This window comes from Oncorhynchus masou, chromosome 4 (genome assembly GCF_036934945.1).
Source record: "Oncorhynchus masou masou isolate Uvic2021 chromosome 4, UVic_Omas_1.1, whole genome shotgun sequence".
NCBI classification, from domain to species: domain Eukaryota; kingdom Metazoa; phylum Chordata; class Actinopteri; order Salmoniformes; family Salmonidae; genus Oncorhynchus; species Oncorhynchus masou.
In genome coordinates this window covers 5,245,439-5,269,501 of record NC_088215.1, presented here as the reverse complement: position 1 = coordinate 5,269,501, position 24,063 = coordinate 5,245,439, and the positions used below count along the sequence as shown (strand labels likewise).

The window sequence follows — 24,063 nt, the reverse complement described above, 5'->3', positions numbered from 1 at the left end:
CCAAACACACCAAGAGAATTGTGAAAGAGGGCACGACAACAGCTTTTCCCCCTCAGGAGAATGAAAATATTTGGCATGGGTCCCCAGATCCTCAAAAAGTTATACAGCTGCACCATCGAGAGCATCTTGACCGGTTTCGTCACCGCATGGTATGGCAACTACTCAGCATCTGACCGTAAGGCAATACAGAGGGTAGTGCATACAGCCCCATACATTGCTGGGGCCAAGCTTCCTGACATCCAGGACCTATATACTAGCCTGTGTCAGAGGAAGGCCCAAAAAACTGCCAAAACTCCAGTCACCCAAGTCATAGACTGTTCTCTCTGCTAATGCACGGCAAGCGGTACCGGAGCGCCAAGTCTAGGACCAAAAGGCTCTTTAACAACTTCTACACCTAAGCCATAAGACTGCTGAACAATTAATCAAATGGCCACCCGGACTAGTTACATTGACACCCCCCACTCACCCCCCTCCATTTATTTTTACACTGCTGCTACGCGCTGTCTATTATCTATGCATAGTCACTTTACCCATACCTAATTGTACAAGTTACCTCGACTAAACTGTACCCTCGCACATTGACTCGGTAACGGTGCCCCCAGTATATAGCCTCGTTATTGTATTGTGTTACTTTTTATTATTTTTTACTTTAGTTTATTTTGTAACTCTTTTCTTAACTCTTTCTTGAACTGCATTGTTGGTTAAGAGCTTGTAAGTAAGCATTTCACTGTAAGGTAACCTGTTTTATTCAGCACATGTGACAAATACAATTTGATTTGATTTGTCACGTGTCATCCCAGTGCATGAGAAGTGGACTGGATGGAGCTGTGTGGACTACTGTCCTTTTTTTCACAAAGATCATGATGAAAGTGGGATGATTCAGTTCTCCGTAAGTGGGGATCTGACGTTTTTGGCTTAAAAATAGTTTCGGTGGAAAGCAACCAAGGAGAGCAAATTTGACCGTTTTTTAGATTTCAAATAGATTACAACAGCAGAAAAAATATCAAATTCCCAGGCTGTGTGGCTTAGCACAGCTTTCAGAAAACCTGCCATTTTAGTGTATTTGAGACAAACACTTACATCTTGATATTAGATTAAGTAATCTAAAATGTAATCAGCTGTTTTTAAGAATGTAACTGTATTCCGATTAAACCATTTCTTTAAATGAATTTTGTCCAATTAATAGCTTTATTTTATTTTTTATCTGATTATGTAATCCCTGTTATGTGTTAGTACCAAACCCCACTCTTCTCTCACAGTACAATGTCACTGACAGTGGTCGACTGCCAAGCTCCTTTTTAAACAATTGACCCCTTTCCAGACAGAGTGCCTCATGGCAAACTTTATACATTCTTGAGGAGATTGAATCACTCAGAATTTTCACATGACATGAAAAACATCAGTATAGTGGTACATGTGGTAGGCAAAGACTGGAGGACAATGTTGTTAATGATTTTGTCTATGTCTATTCGTTCTGCAATTGTAAGTGGAAGTTAACCTTTACTAAAAAACAATTACTACTAAAAATTACGTAATCGCTCATTATCTCTCAGATTTCAACAGTGACTGAAACATGAGAGACTCCCATTGTTTTAAAGGGGAGGAGTTGGGAGTAGTAAGTGTGCCTCTCCCATTCACACACGTCTCACACCAGCATACACAGATGGAGGCTACTCCGGCTTGACAAAGCGTGGAGACCGTGGAAACTTTGCTGGACCCAAGGACCCGAAGAAAGAGAAGGAGAAAAAAGGAGAAAAGGAGAGGGGGATAATAATGGAGTGTAAGGAGAATGTGATCCACTACCTCAGCTGGGGGTTCATCATCAGTGGGGTGGCGTATCTCTTTCAGCAGACCAGGACCCAGACCCCGTACGGACGCTACGTGACCTCGAATGGGACCCCAGGGAGGACCTGCCCTGCCAAGCTGGCCTGGTTCCTCCAGGAACTGCCTTCTTTCCTGGTGCCCATGTTCCTTCTGCTATCCACTGACACACAGCCCAGCCTGGGCAAAGACCTGCTTCTCTGGACCTTCTGTCTGCACTACTTCCAAAGGTATGTGTCCACATTAGCCTGGTCCCCAATCTGTTAGTATTGTCTTGCCACCTGTCTAGACAGAATTAGATCTGTGATGGTGGGACGAGACTATGTCCACATACCAACTTTCAATGGAGTCTCGGATCTTTAACTCATAAATCAACTGAAAAACATGGCCAACTTTTTTTGTGCAACAGCAGTTATTTCACTTAAAAAGTGTTGAGCATACATCTTTGCCTCCTTCACAGTTGATCTGCGTGTATGCAATACCAATGCAGGCCATTCAATGAAAAGAGTCCCCTATTCCCTATTTTGAGTGAAGACTAGAGGGACATTCGGTAAAAGAGTGAGGCTTAGACTCAGATTTTCCTCTTTAAAATGTAATGATGTAAAAACAGAAAAAAAACATCAATCTCTTACCATCCTTTGCACTGTACTTCAAGTAAATGTTTTTGCACAATTTTCAGTGGAACAATTGTCTCATCATCACTGCATGGACACTATTAAGAAGCCATCCATCATGGTGTCCTAATAAATGGATGAATCACATTAAACAGAACATTACTAAATTGGTTGGTAAACTGATGCATTCAATGTATGCCACTTTTCCTGAATTGTGTCATTTTGAAAATGAAACCTCGACGATTTGCACGATCATCAATATATGAAACCGCTCTATGTGTGGTGCGGTGCACATTTTAGAATGGTGTTTTCCCACAAATTGCATTTTGGAACATTTGCGCTTAGGCCTACTGCCGTGTGCACAATGCTGCTTAAAATGTGAAGAAATAATAGTTTATCAACATTTTGATCCAAACATTCTGATCTGCTCTACCAGCCTTACTAATTGATATGGCGTATGCCTCCGCTACACTACACTTTGATACGCATAGTGATAAAAAGTGAGTATATGCAATGCCCACAAAAAGTGGGTACACGTAAGGGGTAAACGCCGACGTTCTGTACATTATATTGGAAATAATGGATTGCGGGAATAGGCGTAGCCGAGTAGCTTTCTGCAACTTTGTAGCAAGTATTGTCTACATGTCTAGGCGCACATTGCGTATTTTGTTTCTAGCAAGAGAAGGAATTGTCTCCTACTGTGATAAGTACCTATCGGCAGTCTGTAGGGTAACAGGGTAACTTGCCCGACCTAAGAACAATGTGTAAATGCTGACACAAGAAAAGCAATGTTTGGGGGAAAAATTGGAATGTGGATGATGGTCATGGATAGGCGAATAAACTAAGGTAAATAGATGGCTGCAGTTGACTTTTTAATTTTATTTCATGAAATGTTTTTCGGCATAGTGTTTCACACAAGTGTGTTAAAATCCATTCAATCAGTTTTATTTAGAAATTCTTTAGCAATAGTTAAAAGCTAAGTCTAGTTGTTTTAATTATTTTGATAAAATATAGGTGGAAATGGTGTTGCACGTCACTTTTAATATCTGCACTATGAGGGGATGTGATGTAAAGACCCTCTTTTTAACTCACCTGCACATTAATTTTCTTTGTTCTTTCTTTGTTGTTCCTTTTCCTTACAATCCATTATGTACAATTGCACTAAATATTATTGGAATAATGCACACATTTAAATCCCCGCAGTCTTTAAAATTACATTCAGGAGCAAAAGATTTTCAATAGTTGTTTTTAATTCATTAAAAAAATAATCATTCGAATATAATATTGGAATGGAATATAACTAAAAACATGAAATAACATTGGAATATAACATTTTATAACAATAACTCTTATTCTGTCGGTTAGATAGTCTAAGAGTTTAACCATGTGGTATGGTTAAGAATTCAGCACGAGAAATGCATGGTCTCTACTCAAACCTTGTACCCAAAGAGGGCAACATCATGACACTGCCTTCCTCGGCCTCGCCTCTAGGAGCCTCTGGGACCAATCCAATAGAACTGCTGCAACTTTTGGTTTAAGCAAAAACAAAGAAACAACAGGAACACATGACTATTGGTACAATAAAGACTTATAATCACTATATGCAAATATATATTCCCTAAAATGAGTGCTAACTTTTTTTTTATACCAACATTTGGAGCAAGGGTAGGCTTCAGGGCGGAGTTTGTGGCTGAGAAAGATGTGGTGGAGGTAGAAGTTTTGGCGATAGAGCTGGTGGCATTGGAGGTAGAGGTGGCAGTGGTGGCGGTAGAGCACTGTGGTTGAATGGATTCTTTGCAACGAAAATATATGAGAAAAACAATACATCGGTGTGAGTACAATAAACACTTTCTACCAAGTAAATGCTGCTTCTGCCACGTTTCGTTAATTTAGATTAATTTTTCTTTCCGGCAATGGGCTCATGCTCCTCTATAACCCCAGGCTCCTCTAAAACCCATCGAGGATGAGGATGTGGGGTTGCTCAGGGGTGCAACCAACACTGTGGGCAAAGTGGTGAAGATGGAACTTTCGACTCAGCCTGAGTAACTCACCCTTCCAACCAGCAGTTGTTGGTTCATCCTCTTCCGGGGGAAGATGAAGAGGGGCGGTACGTACTGCCTTGCTGCACTGATAGCACAAATGACTGTGACTGTGAAGCCCCTCTGCAACCTGTTTGGCTCCCTTCATGGCCACCGCAGGCAACGGTTTCTGGATGTTTTTTTTATTCCCGTCTCATCCATGTTCCAAATGTTCGTTGGCCCCCAACCTCCCTGACTCTGTTTAAAACGTCCGCATAGGCCTTAGATAATTGGTCAACCTTAAGCTTATTAAAGCCCACGGCCCTCGCAAGACTGGTTGCTAGCGATACTTGAACTGACAGTTTAGAGTTGCGCTTCATGAAGCCACTGAACCAAGCCACCCCTGCATACCCCTTTCCTTTGTTGAACCTCTGCTTGATTCCCATCCTTTCTGCCAGATTGAAGGTGAGTCTTCTCACGTCTCATGATGTTATGCCAAATAGGGCTCTTTCCATTTGTTGAATGTGGTTGACAAGGTCACTTTCATACAGTTGAAATCGGAAGTTTACATACACCTTAGCCAAATACATTTAAACTCAGTTTTTCACAATTCCTGACATTTAATCCTTGAAAAATCCCCTGTTTTAGGTCAGTTAGGATCACCACTTTATTTTAAGAATGTGAAATAATAGTAGAGAGAATGATTTATTTCAGCTTTTATTTCTTTCATCACATTCCCAGTGGGTCAGAAGTTTACATACACTCAATTAGTATTTGTCAGCATTGCCTATAAATTGTTTAACTTGGGTCAAACGTTTCGGGTAGCCTTCCACTAGCTTCCAACAATAAGATGGGTGAATTTCGGCCCATTCCTACCGACAGAGCTGGTGTAACTAAGTCAGGTTTCTAGGCCTTCTTGCTCATAAACGCGTTTTCAGTTCTGCCCACAAATTTTCTATGGGATTGAGGTCAGGGCTTTGTGATGGCCACTACAATACCTTGACTTTGTTGTCCTTAAGCCATTTTGCTACAACTTTGGAAGTATGTTTGGGGGTCATTGTCCATTTGGAAGACCCATTTGCGACCAAGCTTTAACTTCCTGACTGTGTTGAGATGTTGCTTCAATATATGCACATGGCATCACGAGGAATGAAAACTATCTATTTTGTGAAGTGCACCAGTCCCTCCTGCAGCAAAGCACCCCCACAAGATGATGCTGCCACCCCCGTGCTTCACGGTTGGGATGGTGTTCTTTTGCTTGCAAGCCTCCCACGTTTTCCTCCAAACATAACAATGGTCATTATGGCCAAACAGTTCTATTTTTGTTTCATCAGACCAGAGAACATTTCTCCATGTGCAGTTGCAAACCATATTCTGGCTTTTTTTATGGTGGTTTTGGAGCAGTGGCTTCTTCCTTGCTGATCAGCCTTTCAGGTTATGTCAATATAGGACTCATTTTACTGTGGACATAGATACTTTTGTACCTTTTTCCCCCAGCATCTTCACAACGTCCTTTGCTGTTGTTCTGGGATTGTTTTGCACTTTTTGCAGGTGTGCAGATTTTCCAAGCTGTTTAAAGGCACAGTCAACTTAGTGTATGTAAACTTCTGACCAACTGGATACAGTGAGTTATAAGTGAAATAATCTGTAAACAATTGTTGGAAAAATTACTTGTGTCATGCACAAAGTAGATGTCCTAACCGACTTGCCAAAACTATAGTTTGTTAACAAGAAATTTGTGGAGTGGTTGAAAAACGACTTCAACTGTATGTGGAAGAGAAGACTGGCGCCCCACCCATTTGGCTGAAGCCTGGGTTTTTCACCTCCTTTCCTCTGTGGTGCTGTAGGGTACTTGGTGGAATGTTGAACACCCTGGCAGCCCCCGTTAAGGTCTTCCCATGTTCTATTGCCTTCAGGGCATGCTGTATCACCTCAGAGCCATAGATTCAACGGTCTGTTTTCTTCTTGTATGTGCTCATCTGAAAATAAAAACATGAATCATATTAGGAACTGACCTCTATTCTAACAAATGGCTCCTAACCCTAACCCTTACCCAAAACCCTCCCTAACATATGGCCCTAACCCCAACTACCACACACAGCACTGTGTACCATAAGACAAGACAGTTTCTTTCAAACCACCTGACTCAAAGTATTATTATTAACATACAGGGGGGAGAGGTGTTCATTTAAAAGCTCTCTCTTAAAAACATAGCTAGATATCAAGCTATATGACATAAAATGCTGTGTAAAATAGCTAAAAGGCTATAAAGTAAGATGAACTGTAAAGCTATTAGTGAAAACATTTCCAACTGCAATTAAGTTCTATATTTTTTTTATGTATTCTACCTCAGACGAACTTGTAGTAAGGTTGCTAGCTAGCAGCTTATGCTCACCGCCATTCATAACCATAAAGGAGTAGATAGACCCTAGTGGTGGTGGGGTCGGGGGGCAACACACTCATCCAACATATTACTAATTTACTCAAAAATAATCTACATTTTTCTCTAAATAGGTGGATTATTTTTCTTAAGAGTTTCCTACTTGTATATAAAAAAATACATCTATAGATCTAACTTTATTAAAACATCTACAACTTTAACATAAAAAAAATAAAATTGTTTTGTTGACAAATCTCCAAAAGTTATGAGGAGAGGACATTTTCATTTGAGCAAAAGCAGTGGCCGCCATTGAAGGTTTTGGGGAAATAATTTGGTGACATCTTGTGGTTTTAATGTGAATTACAGGGGGGGGGGACTAGTTACCCCCAACTACCCTATAGAGATAGAAATATCTGTTGCTAATATGACTCGACAATGATAGTTGCTTTGAAAACAGAACAGGAGAGAGCATGAAGAATTATTTATAAAATAATTGCCGCCACGTTTCTATGTTAGGATTTCGGCTATAGGCTACTTTGAAGCATGGTAAGGACGCCTCATAATATGAAGTAAAACGTTCAGCTTTCAAACAATTAAGGCACAGGAAAAATATAGCGATGCCAATGACAAGCCTAACCGTCTTCTGGTAGATGAAAAGGCTTCCCCAAAAACATTCTCAATTAAATGTTAACTAGCTACAAAGTAGACTACGCCGACCTAGTAGAATGGTATTATGATTATTTGCATAAATCCAGTGGACATTTGTTTTGCAAACTCCATCTCATGTGCACTACAGACACACAGCTAACCAAACAACAGAGATTGCTAGGGGACTGCACAGTTTAATTATAGGGTAACTACACTCAAGAATCTACATTTATGTTATTTTTCCCAGACCTCAAAAGTGGTCTCCTCATGTTGTTTAAACATTTTTGTGGACTTAGAACATCCCATCCATCTATCCCTTAGTCACACGCTATATCTCAGACAGCACTGGCCCAATTTTGACGAAACTTGGCTGAATGATGCATCACGCCATAGAGATCTGGAATTTACTAGATTGGCTGAAGGCGAGAGCTATAGTAATTATCTGACATTTCTGAGTTACACAAGAGAGGAAGAGGCGAAGCGAGAGGGATGACTGGGTCCAAAATCTGTTTTCTTCAGCAGGTGCCGTTTTTTCTTTGACACATGACCTGGTGTACAGGGAGTGGATCAGCTTGACTGCAGGGTTCGACATTCAGGGCTCCCCGCTAATCGGGCCACTTAATCAACCTTTCATATGGCCCACTTGGGCCAGTATATTTTTAACTTCAAAACAAAATATATATACACTACCAGTCAATAGTTTGAACACACCTTCTCATTCCAGGGTTTTTCTTTATTTTCTACATTGTAAAATAATAGTGAAGACATCAAAACCATGAAATAACACATCAGGTAGTAACCAAGAAAGTGTTAAACAAATCAAAATATATTTTATATTTGAGATCCTTCAAAGTAGCCACCCTTTGCCTTGATGACAGCTTTTCTCTCAACCAGCTTCATGAGGTAGTCACCTGAAATGCATTTCAATTAACAGGTGTGCAGACTGCCCAAATGTGCCTAATTGTTCCTGTTCCCAAGAAAGCTAAGGTAACTGAGCTAAACGACTACCGCCCCATAGCACTCACTTCCGTCATCATGAAGTGCTTTGAGAGACTAGTCAAGGACCATTTCACCTCCACCCTACCTGACACCCTAGACCCACTCCAATTTGCTTACCGCCCGAATAGGTCCACAGACGATGCAATCTCAACCACACTGCACACTGCCCTAACCCATCTGGACAAGAGGAATACCTATGTGAGAATGCTGTTCATTGACTACAGCTCAGCATTTAACACCATAGTACCCTCCAAACTCATCATCAAGCTCGAGACCCTGGGTCTCGACTACGCCCTGTGCAACTAGGTACTGGACTTCCTGACGGGCCGCCCCCAGGTGGTGAGGGTAGGTAACAAGATCTCCACCCCGCTGATCCTCAACACTGGGGCCCCACAAGGGTGCGTTTTGAGCCCTCTCCCGTACTCCCTGTTCACTCACAACAGCATGGCCACGCACGCCTCCAACTCAATCATCAAGTTTGCGGACGACACAACAGTGGTAGGCTTGATTACCAACAACGACGAGACGGCCTACAGGGAGGAGGTGAGGGCCCTCGGAGTGTGGTGTCAGGAAAATAACCTCACATTCAATGTCAACAAAACTAATGAGATGATTGTGGACTTCAGGAAACAGCAGAGGGAACACCCCCCTATCCACATCGATGGGACAGTAGTGGAGAGGGTAGTAAGTTTTAAGTTCCTCGGCGTACACATCACAGACAAACTGAATTGGTCCACCAACACAGACAGCATCATGAAGAAGGCGCAGAAACTGGCTCTCATGAGGACCGCCACAGGAAAGGAAGACCCAGAGTTACATCTGCTGCAAAGGATAAGTTCATTAGAGTTAACTGCACCTCAGATTGCAGCCCAAATAAATGCTTCACAGAGTTCAAGGAACAGACACATCTCAACATCAACTGTTCTGAGGAGACTGCGTGAAGCAGGCATTCATGATCGAATTGCTGCAAAGAAACCACTACTAAAACGACACCAATAAGAAGAAGAGGCTTGCTTGGGCCAAGAAATACCAGCAATGGACATTAGACTGGTGGAAATCTGTCCTTTGGTCTAATGATTCCAAATTTGAGATTTTTGTTTCCAACCTCCATGTCTTTGTGAGACGCAGAGTAGGTGAACGGATGATCTCCGCATTTGTGGTTCCCACCATGAAGCATGGAGGAGGAGGGGTGATGGTGTTTATTTAGAATTAAATTATTTACAATTCAAGGCACACTTAATGGTGGTTTGGGATGAGTTGGATTGCAGAGTGAAGGAAAAGCAGCCAATAGGTGCAAGGCAAAGGTGGCTACTTTGAAGAATCTAACATATATTTTTGATTTGTTTACACTTTTTTGGTTACTACATGATTCCATTTGTGTTATTTCATAGTTTTGATGTCTTTACTATTATTCTACAATGTCGAAAATAGTACAAATAAAGAAAAACCCTTGAATGAGTAGGTGTGTCAAAACTTGACTGGTACTGTATATATTTGTATTTCATCCTTCAAAATCTTCCTGAAGTCTGATGCTTCACACTTGTTATCAACCAGCAATCGGTTTGAATGACAAGAATGTCAAAGCCTTCCTTCTCTGTCGAGTGACCCCGCCTCAGTAGGCCACATCCTGGATACTCGCACCAGACCCGTCTCAGCCGAGGTGGAAACCACATAAATTCAGAGTTGCACATTGAAAAGTCCCCGACCTGCTTTTCAGTAGTTTTTCCTATAAGACACAGTGATGTCATTATTAGCAAAGAAAGTTTTACATATGCCTACACTATGGAACTCCTTGCTTGTTAAGACATGCACATTATTTATTCAAATCACCTGTTGGTTCAATACAAAATGTATACTGTAATAATGCTATTCTGTAGTCTAGGCCTATATAAATGTTTAATACGAGTTTATTGCTAATGAACATAAAAAATCCCCATCAAAATCCGTCACAATCTAACGCATCCGCCTATGTCGCCCTTCCACATCTGCGGTGGAAAGTGGCAGAGCTACAGCACTGTTTGTCAGACCAGGAGACATCCCGAAAATGGATCTTCTGCATCAGAACGGTTTTGCTCTATGACCCCCACAAGACTCGTCTGAATTCGATAACGCTGATATGTCAACTTCTATCTGTAGCGTCTGAACCATTTGGGATACGAACTAATATGACCCCATGATCAAGATGATGCCTTCTTGTCCTTAGGAAACTATGTAGTATTTTGTTTTTAATGTATTATTTCTTACATTGTTTGCCCAGAAAATCTTAAGTGTTCTTACCTACAGCCGGGAAGAATTATTGGATATAATTATTGCAAATAAATTCATTAAAAATCCTACAAATGTGATTTTCTGGATTTTTTTTCTAATTTTGTCTGTCATAGTTGAAGTGTACCTATGATGAAAATTACAGGCCTCTCTCATCTTTTTAAGTGGGAGAACTTGCACAATTGGTGGCTGACTAAATACTTTTTTTTGCCCCACTGTATATGTGCATATTCTTATTCCATCCCTTTAGATTTGAGTGTATTAGGTAGTTGTTGTGGAATTGATAGGTTACTTGTTAGATATTACTGCACTGTCGGAACTAGAAGCTCAAGCATTTCTCTACACGCTCATTAACATTTGCTAACCATGTATATGTGACCAATAAAATGATCTGAATGTGTTCTCCATTTTGGCTCTACGACCCTCACAAGTGTCATGGGACTCGTCTGAAGGTAACTCATACAGATTAATGGAAGTATGGAGGTATTTTATGAATGTGTTGGTCAATGGGTTTCTATGGGATATAGTAGTAAAGTGGTAGTACAATTCAAAAGCAAATGATCCATGGTATAACCATCTTAAATGGGTGGCCAGTCCTCTTGGGTGGCCAGTCCTCTTCTGGCTGTGCCGGGTTGAGATTATAACAGTACATGGCCAAGATGTTCAAACGTTCATAGATGACCAGCAGGGTCAAATAATAATAATCACAGTGGTTGTAGAGGGTGCAACAGGTCAGCACCCCAGGAGTAAAGGTCAGTTGGCTTTTCATAGCCGAGCATTCAGAGTTAGAGACAGCAGGTGCGGTAGAGAGTCGAAAACAGCAGGTCCGGGACAAGGTAGCACATGCGGTGAACAGGTCAGGGTTCCATAGCCGCAGGCAGAACTGGAGCAGCAGCACGGCCAGGTGGACTAGGGACAGCAAGGAGATCATCAGGCCAGGTAGTCCTGAGGCATGGTCCCAGGGCTCAGGTCCTCTGGGAGAGAAGAGGGAGAGAGAAATAGAGGGAGCATACTTAATTTCACACAGGACACCAGATTTTCTACATTTGTTTTTTATTTAACCTGTATTTAACCAGGTAAGCTAGTTGAGACAAGTTCTCATTTACAACTGCGACCTGGCCAAGATACAGCAAAGCAGTGCGACAAAAACAACAACAGAGTTACACATAAACAAAGGTACAGTCAATAACACAAAATAAATAAAAAATTGAAAAATCCATGTACAGTGTGTGCAAATGTAGAAGAGTGGGGAGGTAGGCAATAAATAGGCCCTAGAGGCGAAAATAATCACAATTTAGCATTAATACTGGAGAGATAGATGTGTAGATGATGATGTGCAAGTAGAGATACTGAGGTGCAAAAGAGCAAAAGGGTAAGTAATTATATGGGGATGAGGTAGTCGGGTGTGCTATTTACAGATTGGCTGTGTACAGGTAGAGTGATCAGTAAGCTGCTCTGACAGTTTATGCTTAAAGTTAGAGAGGGAAATAAAAGACTCCAGCTTCAGAGATTGTTTTACATTTGTTCCAATCATTGGCAGCAGAGAACTGGAAGGAAAGGCGGCCAAAGGAAGTGTTGGCTTTGGGGATGACCAGTGCAATATACGTGCTGGAGCTACGGGTGGGTGTTTCTATGGTGACCAGTGAGCTGAGATAAGGTGGGGATTTACCTAGCAAAGACTTATAGATGACCTGGAGCCAGTGGGATGGGCGACAGATATGTAGTGAGGGCCAGCCAACGAGAGCATCCAGGTCGTAGTGGTGGGTAGTTTATGGGGCTTTGGGGATAAAACGGATGGCACTGTGATAGACTACATCTAGTTTGCTGAGTAGAGTGTTGGGGGCTATTTTGTAAAAGTCAAAGTCAAGGACCGGTAGGATAGTCAGTTTTACGAGGGTGTTTGGCGGCAAGAGTGAAGGAGGCTTTGTTGCGAAATAGGAAGCCGATTCTAGATTTAATTTTGGATTGGAAATGCTTAATGTGAGTCTGGAAGGAGAGTTTACAGTCTAAGACACCTAGGTATTTGAAGTTGTCCACATATTCTAGGTCAGAACCATCCAGAGTAGTGATGCTAATCAGTTGAAGAGCATACACTTAGTTTTACTAGCATTTAAAAGCAGTTTGGGGCTACGAGAAGGAGTGTTGTATGGCATTGAAGCTCGTTTGTAGGTTTGTTTGCACAGTGTCCAAAGAAGGGCCAGATGGCCCAAAGAAGGGCCAGATGTATACAGGATGAGAGGAGAAATACTCCAGATATAAAAGACTGACCCTATCCCCCCGACACATACTATTGCAGCATAAATACTGGAGGCTGAGACAGGAGGGGTCGGGAGACACTGTGGCCCCATCCGACGATAGCCCTGGACAGGGCCAACCAGGCAGGATATAACCCCACCCACTTTGCCAAAGCACAGCCCCCACACCACTAGAGGGATATCTTCAAACCACCCAACTTACTACCCTGAGACAAGGCTGAGTATAGCCCATGAAGTTCTCTGCCACGGCACAAACCCGAGGGGGGCGCAAAATATCCAGCAACGGCCAATATTCAGCAACTTTGCACAACCATTGAAGAGGAGTGGGACAACATTCCACAGGCCACAATCAACAGCCTGATCAATTCCATGTGCTGCATGAGAAACATGGTGGTCGCACCAGATACTGACTGGTTTTCTGATCCACGCCCCTACCTTTTTTTAAAGGTCTGTGACAAACAGATTCTAATCTAAAATAGAAATGTAATGAATGATGTGATCTCCTATTCTACTTGTTACAGGGGAATGTTTGTTCTACACAATCTATTTCTATCTACGTTAAGAAACACGGCACTGCATGGCTTCCAGGTACTCACATTGTTTGTACACAGCAGCGCTATATTGATCCATCTTTGACTTGATTTCTTTAATCAATATTTTTCTATTTTCTTGCAAGAACATTCATCTACTCCTTGCTGACCAAAGGCCGCCCTTTCCCTCTCTACATTGTCTTCTCTGCGGTAGTCTTCTGCTCTGTCAACGGTTTTCTCCAAGGCCACTACATGCTCCACTGTGCCACATACGATGATGCGTGGCAGACCGACATTCGTCTGTACACCGGTAAGATCTGAGATACCAGCGGAAATGATTTCTCAGTCTTTTCCCAGCCCTTATTCTGAATATTACAGTGCCTGGATGATGTTCACAGACATTTAACAGTCATTTGGTATCCTATGTTGAAGCCTTAAATAAATGCTATAGGTTTATTTCCAAAGTCGTGTAATTTCACCCTTTAAAGGGTAACATTTGATAACTAGAGCTACTGTAGATAAATAAGAGATCAAAAACATTTTTAAAAATTGGTTAGGAAAACACAACGGGAAAACCAGTCGTGCAGTATGGGAGACTAATCTGGCCAGAGAACTTTGAGGCTTTTAGCCTGGAACTGTGACAAAACAAGTTGGCATTTGCTTCCTCCTTGCAAATGTTCTGTGTTTATTGGTCAGCTTCAAAACATGCATTTTTGGTCTCAGCAGGATATGGGATGATACATTTGACAGTACTCTTCCACAAGAATATAAATAATGATTTGTTGAGTTTGGGGTTGCATTGTACAAGCTTCTGCCAGCATGAAATATTTTAACAGCTCATACATTTGTTTTTTTATAGAACTAGAATGTGGTTTGCGTTAAGCGCCTGTACTGTTTTCTTTTCAGGTTTGCTGATATTTTTCCTGGGAATGGCCATCAACATTCACAGTGACCACATTCTTCTAAATTTGAGAAAACCCGGAGAAGTTGTTTACAAGATTCCCAAAGGTACCAGATGAATTCTGGTTAACAGATGTCAGGCAGTGTTTCAGGCAACTGTTCCAGTGTTGTGAAACAATAGCAAAAATGTCAATCTTTAGCCAAATAACTAACCATGTTCGGTACTGTTTAGTTAGTCACTGTCTGCACAGCCATGTGATGATAAACAGAAGAAGAGCATATTCAGAACATTCTGGTGTCAATGTGATCTTTTGCTTTTATTTCTACTTACTTTTGCTTTGTAAGGGCTATGCCTGTGCTGATCGAAAGATATTTAAAGGCCCAGTGCAGTCAAAATGCAGTTTTCCTGTGTTTTATATAATACTGTACAACAGCTGATGAAACTAACACTAAAGGTGTGAGAAGAAAACTACTTCCTGATAATTGCTGGTTGAAAATACAATCTACACAGACCTTCAATTCAGCAGGTTTCATGGGCAGGAGTTTTGGCTTTTCATGGTGACATCACCATGTGGTAAATTGGTTAATAGACAAATAACAGAGAGTTCCAAACCTCTCTGCCAATAACGGCTAGTTTTTAGTTTCCTCCTCCCCACTCAGACTACTCACAGACAGTCCTGGCTAAATTATTGCTTGAGAAAGATTTTTTGTTGTAGCTAAAAAGCTATTTTTGCCTATTTTAATAGAAATCTATTACAGTAAGGTACTTAATTGTTACCCAGTAAAAATGTGATATTGATATAAACACTTCTGCATTGGGCCTTTAAGTGCGAATGTAATCACCAGGGTCATAGAAGATTGTGAGCAAAGTACACACGGCATTCAGTTTCGCCAAGAAACACAGGAATCAAACATTCCAGTTTTCTGGGCCATTACCTCGCGGAAAGGTTAAAAAGTAACATCTTGCAACTATTATCAGAACCTTGCAAGCGGCACAGCAGATGTTTTCTCCCACCTTTGGGTGAATTAACTATCCAATCCCTTGACATGGGGTGATGTGTCCAAAAAAAGGTAGTAGATATGAAGTAGGGTCTGAAAGTTCAGGGATTGAATTGTTTTGAACTACTCTCAAGGTATGAGTGTACAGACCCTACTTCATTACTACTGAATTAACTGTCTGACCCTTTTTACTCCAGGGGGAATGTTTGAGTATGTCTCTGGAGCAAACTTCTTTGGAGAGATTATGGAGTGGTGCGGGTATGCCCTAGCAACGTGGTCCCTGCCGACATTCTCCTTTGCCCTTTTCACTATATGCTCGATCGGACCGCGGGCCTACCACCACCACAGGTACTGACAGGTCCAACCTCAAGAGCCTTCTGTAATCTCTTCATGCACATACTCACACCGATACACTCATGTTCACTGGTATTGATAAAACTTTAGGTCTTTCAGCAAAGCAGTAACCATGGACTGTCTTGTGTTGACATTTTACAATGGAAAATCATGGTAGTAGGATTCCTTCAATATGACATTCTCATCTCTTTCAGGTACTACCAAGAGAAGTTTGAAGACTACCCCCAGTCGAGGAAAGCTGTGATACCTTTCATATTATAAGAACAGAAAACCAGAGAAGCTTTATAAATGGATGGACCTAGCTAAAATCATTAGTCATAGCCATGATATTGGCATTTACGGAACTCTGAAATGAAATGCTTTCATTAACTAGACATATTCCTCTCATCTCATTGTATTCAGAGCTAGATCATATTTCACACCTGCAGCAACAGATCTGTAATACCATACTCCCAAATGCTTGGAGGAATGAATTATGTGGCAGCATTCGGCATGGTCAAAGCTCAATGAAGGATAAAGAATTCAGGGTGAAGAGAAAGAGGGTGGTGGGTAGGTCTTGAATAAAGGAAAAACATTTTTTCATTCAAAAGGGACGACTGACTGCCTTCGTTGTGCAAAAAGTGATTTCTTAGATGCACTACTTCACTTTTGGAAAGGCTCATTAAACCTCCGCTTATTTACCTTGGTCTGAAAAAAACCTTGGTCTGTTTTTATTATGCAGTTCATCAAAAATGTGATTAATAACTGCTGCATATGTTAATTGCACTTTTTAATTTCCAGTCCAAAGGCAAAGTCATCCTTCATTCGGTGGGACAGAGGCTCAGCTTACTGGAAATCACGTGAATGCAATATCTGGCTAAGCAGTGACATTCAATCAATTAAGTTCCGTAGCGATGGCAAACATTGCCACCCTCGGGAACTGGAGTCGAGCTAGTGCATCACTGAGGTTCTTGACAGACAAGCTTAACAGTATGTGTTATGACATGACAGTAGTTGTAATCCTCCAATTCCACCACTAGGGGGTAGTACAAGCGTTTTCATGAGGATATCATGTATTAGAGAGCGCAACATAGTCCTCTAAAAGCAGACAGGCCACATCAATATTTCAATTTCAGGTGGTTTTCTAATTTCCTTCATTGGCACTGATCTGGAGAAAGAGCAGTGCTGATGATGGAAAAGATTAAATTCTTTCCACATCACTGAGCCAGCCAAGCTGTAATGCGCTGGCCTGGCTACGCAGTCACCATAGTTGCTGGAACCATGCTGGAAAGGAGCATGTAAAAATTAAAGCATAGTACAGTTTGGGTCAGCACAGTAGTGTGAAACAGGCCTTAGATATGTTAGGGATGGAACATGTTAGGAATGGAGGTCCCAATATTGCACTCAATTGTGATGGTACTTAAGCCCACTCTTTGGTCTAATTGAATACAATCTCAAGTTTTCTTTGCGTTTCATGGCTGACATTTTAAATGTAATTGATTATGTGATGTCTGTAGTGTCTTGAAATGCAGCCCTGGTCTTCCCTGGGTGAAATATGTTCATACTCCACACACCTGTAAACAAGTTCCTCTGCAGTTTGACTTATTGTGAAATTCATCGTTTTATTTGATCTCTAACAGAGGAATAACATTTACAGCTAATCAAGCACAGGTAATTACATCATTATCTTCCATTTACGCCACACGTGAATCGTTAAATAGATAGTAGTCCACTGGCAAAATGCCTCACCACTAGTCACTCCTGGGAATCCTTCTCTTTCAGTGCCATCTCAGAGCGAGCGACGCTTCTCATAGCCCTCTGCATGAGCCAAGTGGTTAAATGGATGCCAAGGAAGGACCCCCCAGCCACCCACAGCCAGTTCTTCTTCAACCAGCTCTGGGGCTTCATAGCCTAGTCGGTGTTGTCCTTTCTGAAGGATGTGTACGTCACTGGAACAAAACAGAGAACAATTAGGATACAAGAGACTCGTGGTTCCCTTCCATGGCAACTCCAAATGAAGGTGATCTACACAACTGAAGGATGTGTCACTTTATGGTTACATTAAATATGATTTAGCTACTATAAGACCTTGACATGCCTTAGATTAGAGTGCAGAGAGAAAATGTCACATAATACATCGAGATTGATAGGATGATAATCATGACTCATGACATAACAATAATAAAGAGCTCCAACATGCTTACCTTACCTTCACATGCTACTTTGCCTTGGCAGGGGCTTGAGGTGGAGAAACATATGCCACAATGCCTGGTTCGGGCATATAGTCCTGTTTATTCTTGTGTAGCGCAGGGTGAGACTTGACGTTGTACCAACCCCAGTGTATGAGTCCAAGGCTCGTGCCCATAACAATCAAGACTTTGTAATTATTCCAGATTGTCCGCAATCCCATGATTGAAAGGCACTTGGCTCAACTATAACCACAAGCATAAAGAAAACATGAATGTCAAGAAGCATTGACTTGTTAATGCATTATAACCTTCTATTCAGTCAAACTGTAGACATTTTTCAAAAGGGTGTCATGTCCCCATGCATTTATTTTTTTCTTGATCTTTTTAAAATTGTTCAACTGGTCAGTCATCAAACTGCAATGCCGCACGAATAACTGTCTTGCTTGGGTTAGATTTGCCATTTGAGTCATTTGAGCACAAGGCTATTCTCTGCCCTAGCACAGCTAGCTAGGTTATGTACAGCTTTCGCTCGTGAAACAGCTGACATTATGATACATTCAGAGATCATTAATTCATCATGCTTCATACATACAATAACACACATTTTTCACGTTGTGAACTTCAGTAATGTCGTATTTCACCAAATGTAAAAGCTGGCAGGCTAACTGAATGTTTGTTAACGTGTGACTAGGTTTAGCTAGCTAGCTAGTACTCACCTTCAAGAGTCAGCTCTTTCTCGTACGTCCACCATTTCTGGGTCCTCGCAGTATTGTCGACTTGAAGATGCCTGAACATGAGATAATTGTGTAATGTTGATAATATCAGCAAAGAGAATCACCTCTCTTATATAAATATTAGAAAATTAGATGTTTTAAATGAAAACTAATTTTCCGCTTAACATTTTAAACAAACGTTTTTAAAAACTACATAATAATAATGATGCAGTCAATATTTTAGCTACCTAGTGGTTAAGAGCGTTGGGCCCATAGAGAATGATAGAGGCCTCTGGTGGCCAAAAGCCTATTTTTGCATGGGCAATACCACTGCAGGCTGCCATCATTTTAATGAAGTCAACTGGGTGGGACATCCAACGTCATTGGCTAATCCCTCTTTGTGACCTTCTTAGAGTCATGTGCAACTTGGTCATCCTGAGGGATCAGCCAATTGTGAAGAAGAAAATAGACTACTTCAAAATGGAGTTAGCCTCAATAGCTCTGCCACAACGATGTCTCTTTCCATCTCTATGGTTGGGACAGTAACTGAAAGGTCACTCACTGGTTTATGTGAAAAATCTGTCGATGTCCCTTTGAGTAAGGCACTTTATCCTATTTGCGCCTGTAAATCGCTCTGGATAAGAGCTAAATGACTACAATGTTCATTTAACATGTTTGCAACTTTGCCAGGACGATAAATTGTGTTCCTGCGTTTTCACAATGTAATGTTGAAGTGGTAAGCAGAAGCTATATGCTTATGAAGCTATTTTAATGTTCCTTTGGCTGGTTAAATGTTGACAATTCATCGTTGTTAAATGTTAACACGTCTCTGAAGCTCTCCAAAATTGATTAGATATGTGGGCCAGCAGAGGGCGCTGTCTGCCTATGTAATTATTACCTGATGAATCTCTCTCTCTCTCTCTCTCTCTCTCTCTCTCTCTCTCTCTCTTCCTTTTATGTCTCTCGACCCAAATTCCAGGAAAAAAGTTAAATATTATAAAACATATTTGTTAATTGGCCTACTCAATAATGTCAACACTGAATGAAATCCAGAAAGAGTAAAATCCAGAACCAGTTTTCTGTCTACTACTATCCAATCTGGCCAAAATGGACAAGTACTGAACACAAAATGTAGTGTAAAGGGAAGAGGTGTAGCTATACAGAAGATACTGTATATAGAGCTGCATTGTGGTCAACCATCATTGGACAGGAACGTAGAAGGTTCAAGGCCTGGAAGGTGATGAGGGAGCGTCATGGCCTGTCTGTGCAGCACAACAGTTGGACAGTAATACTCTTGGGACACGGGCTAGAAAGATAAGGTTTGGTGGTGGCACGAACTGCAGATGATGCAGACCAGATACTGACAGAGGATTCGTGTGGAATCAATGAGGAGGCATCTGCTGTAGCTTGAACTTGGCCGAGGAAGAGTGAAGAGGAGAAGGAGTCACTTGAAGTGGACGACTCCCTCATTCTTTTTGGATCAGATTCAAGATTACAGAATTGTTTTGATTATTTCTCTGACTGGGACAGTTGGAAACGGTTCAATATTTTTTTGGGGGTGCAAGCACAACAACTTATGTCTTCAAAGGATTATATATGATCACATAATAATACATTAGCCTATACAGTACCTGTTGGCCTTATTTTATGTTTTACCAAATAATCTATTCAGTTAGGCCTGAAGCTAACAGTATGTGAAAAAAGCTAAGTATGTACTAAATCAGAGATGGGCAAGTCCAGTCCTCGGGGGCTTGATTGGTGTCACACTTTTACCCCAGCCCCAGCTAACACATAATCAACGAATCATGATCTTTAGTTTAGAATGCAATTAGTTTCATTAGCTGTTATTAGGTATGTGTAAAAAGTGTGACACCACTCCTGTCCCCGAGGACTGAAGTTGCCCATACCTGTGCTAAATGCAAACTCTTTTTTTTATCAGAAAAATGTCACTGAGGGACACTTTGCATCAAGTGGAGTTCTGGTTAGTGACAATGTGGTTGGGAACAAAAGGTGCAGCAGTACAATGAAGAATTTGGGCTTAAGTGGCCAGTGATAGCTGAGCCTCTATCAGTCATAATAGTCCCAACTCCCTGTGCCCACAGTATACATCACTTCTTATGAGAACCAGGAACTAAAGCTACATTGGCCCATTTTAAAGGTTGTGAGAAATGGGAGCTTCTTTCAAAACGGTCCATTTCAGATGTCTTGGGTGGGACACACTGACGTGTTCTCTCTATTGATGGAGAAGCTTATCTAGATCTATCTTCCCTGTTGGGCAAGCTGCCGACAGATTTCTAAAGCCATGAAAATATACTTTACTGAATAGCAAGCACCCCCAGGGTGTGAAGAAAATCAAAGTTGTGACAATGCACTTCAGTTGGCCTCAATAAATGGACTATCATGCACAAATGTCTTTTGTTTAAACAAACAATGACCAAATTTAAAGCCACAAGTACATAAAATCTAAAATATTTGTAAACAAGAGATGTGGAGTAACTGAAATGCTTACTTACGGGCCCTTCCCAACAATGCAGAGATAAAGAACGTACAGGGTCTTGGTCCAGTAACATCTGTTTGGTTTGGTCTTGTTCTAGGCTGTGATGAGTCAGGTTATGACTGATTAAACTTGATATAGCGAATCCCAGACTTCATTTATGGAATACTTATGTTGCCCAATGCAGCTGTGGCTACTCAAATAGTTCCTATGGGTGTAGGGAAAAGGGGTGGGGGGGGATTTCTGGAATTGCCAGACTCTAGCAGTCACATTAGTCTGGCCATTATCAATGAACACCCCCCTATCCACATCGATGGAACAGTAGTGGAGAGGGTAGTAAGTTTTAAGTTCCTCGGCATACACATCACAGACAAACTGAATTGGTCCACTCACACAGACAGCATCGTGAAGAAGGCGCAGCAGCGCCTCTTCAACCTCAGGAGGCTGAAGAAATTCGGCTTGTCACCAAAAGCACTCACAAACTTCTACAGATGCACAATCGAGAGCATCCTGGCGGGCTGTATCACCGCCTGGTACGGCAACTGCTCCACCCACAACCGTAAGGCTCTCCAGAGGGTAGTGAGGTCTGCACAACGCATCACCGGGAGCAAACTACCTGCCCTCCAGGACACCTACACCACCCGATGTTACAGGAAGGCCATAAAGATCATCAAGGACAACAACCACCCGAGCCACTGCCTGTTCAGTACAGGTGCATCAAAGCTGGGACCGAGAGACTGAAAAACAGCTTCTATCTCAAGGCCATCAGACTGTTAAACAGCAACCACAAACATTGAGTGGCTGCTGCCAACACACTGACTCAACTCCAGCCACTTTAATAATGGGAATTGATGGGAAATGATGTGAAATATATCACTCGCCACTTTAAACAATGCTACCTAATATAATGTTTACATACCCTACATTATTCATCTCATATGTATATCATATGTGTGTTTTGTCTTGGGGTTTTGGTGTGTATGTATTTGGGATTGTAGCTAGTGGGGTTATCTAGCAAAGTCTATGGCTGTCTGGAGTGGTTCTCAATCAGAGGCAGGTGCTTATCGTTGTCTCTGATTGGGAACCATATTTAGGCAGCCATATTCTTTGGTTGTATGGTGGGTGATTGTCCTGAGTGTCTTGACGTCCTTATTATGTGTTAGTTTGCACCAGTTTAGGCTGTTTCGGTTTTCATTACGTTTATTGTTTTGTAGAGTTTGTGTTTTGGATTCGTGTTACGTTTGTTTTATTAAACATGGATCACAATATACACGCTGCAGTTTAGTCCGACTCTCCTTCACCTTATGAAAACCGTGACAGCTGCTCTGTACCATCACTCATTCATATATCTTTATGTACATATTCTTTATCCCCTTACACTTGTGTGTATACAACAGTAGTTTTGGAATTGTTAGTTAGATTACTTGTTGGTTATTACTGCATTGTCCGAACTAGAAGCACAAGCGTTTCGCTACACTCGCATTAACATCTGCTAACCATGTGTATGTGACAAATGCATTTTTCGGATGCATTTTAATAATATTCATTCAGTTAGAGAAATGAAGAGAGAATCTGGCAGTCCTGTTTTGAGCCATTTGGAGCTTTTTTTATAACTTTCTTTGCTGCAGATGACCATATAACCGAACTCTAAGTGTGATGGGACCAGGGATTGAATCACCTGAATCCGAGTGCTAGATGTTACATGCTCGGAACATTTTCGTGTAAAAGAAATTCCCTTACCCATCTTAATAACAATATTATCTATGTGTTCTGATCTTGATAATGATAAAGCCGCGTCCAACACGACTCCTAGTAGTTTTGTTTTTTTCACTTGCTCTACATGTATTCTATTCATTGACAAATTCAATTGGGGGTCATCAGCAAGCATATATCTTGATCCAAATACAATACATTTAGTTTTAGAAATGTTCAACAGCAATTTGTTCATATCAATCCACTCAGACACCATTCTTAGTTCACTGCTTAGTACATCTGTTAGCTCATTACATTCTGATGCTGCACCATACATTGTAGTCATCAGCATACATGAAAATCATTAGAATCATTAGAAAAGATACATTAGAGTAGTGGGCCTAGGCAGCTTCCTTGAGGAACACCACAATGTGTATCTTTACTATTTGAAAAGCTACCATTAAGCTCCCACTTTTTGCTTTCTCCTGGATAGATAGCTTTCCATCCAGGATAGAGCTGCATCCTTAAGACCATAACATTTGAGTTTTCCTCGTAACAGTTCATGATCAATTACATCAAAAGCAGCACTGAAATCCAGCAACACTGCACCAACTAACTTCCTATCATCCATACTCTGTCATTTGTGCTAAGGCCGTACTCGTAGAATCCCCTTCTTTGTATGCATGCTGGAAACCTGTTATTAGACCATTATATGAGAAATAATCCTTGATTTGTACAGACAATTTTTTTCCAATAATTTACTTAACACAGGCAGCAAGCTTATAGGACAACTATTAGCACCAGTGAATGCAGATTGTGTATCCTTTGACTCTTTCCAGACTTCTGGGCATCCATACATCAAGAACTTATTAAAAATATGAGAGATTGGTGTTGATATTTTGTTAGCTGTAACTCTAAGCAATTTGGCGTCTTGTCATCTGAAAGAGACAACAGCATCCTTTCTACCTCTTCCCTTTCTACTTTTCTTTTGTTTTTTTTGTGAAATTTCTACCCCTTTTTCTCCCCAATTTCGTAGTATCCAATTGTTGTAGTAGCTACTATCTTGTCTCATCGCTACAACTCCCGTATGGGCTTGGGAGAGATGAAGGTTGAAAGTCATGCGTCCTCTGATACACAACCCAACCAGCTGCACTGCTTCTTAACACAGTGCACATCCAACCCGGAAGCCAGCCGCACCAATGTGCTGGAGGAA

General features: G+C 41.3%; 1 protein-coding gene across 1 annotated transcript; it reads left to right on the top strand.

Moving 5' to 3' along the window:
- The first annotated feature begins 1,625 nt into the window (after positions 1-1,625).
- Positions 1,626-16,463, top strand: LOC135522035 (3-oxo-5-alpha-steroid 4-dehydrogenase 2-like). Its single transcript, XM_064947933.1, has 5 exons — positions 1,626-2,051; positions 13,677-13,840; positions 14,437-14,538; positions 15,627-15,777; positions 15,978-16,463. Exons 1-5 carry the CDS (start codon positions 1,774-1,776, stop codon positions 16,042-16,044), a joined length of 762 nt encoding a protein of 253 aa, XP_064804005.1. The 5' UTR covers positions 1,626-1,773; the 3' UTR covers positions 16,045-16,463.
- Positions 16,464-24,063: the final 7,600 nt, after the last annotated feature.

Coding starts and splice junctions, on each gene's coding strand:
- LOC135522035 (XM_064947933.1), top strand. CDS start 1,774: ATGGAGTGTAAGGAGAATGTGATCCACTACCTCAGCTGGGGGTTCATC. Junction 2,052..13,676: donor TGTCTGCACTACTTCCAAAG/GTATGTGTCCAC, acceptor TTTTCTTGCAAG/AACATTCATCTACTCCTTGC. Junction 13,841..14,436: donor CGACATTCGTCTGTACACCG/GTAAGATCTGAG, acceptor TTTTCTTTTCAG/GTTTGCTGATATTTTTCCTG.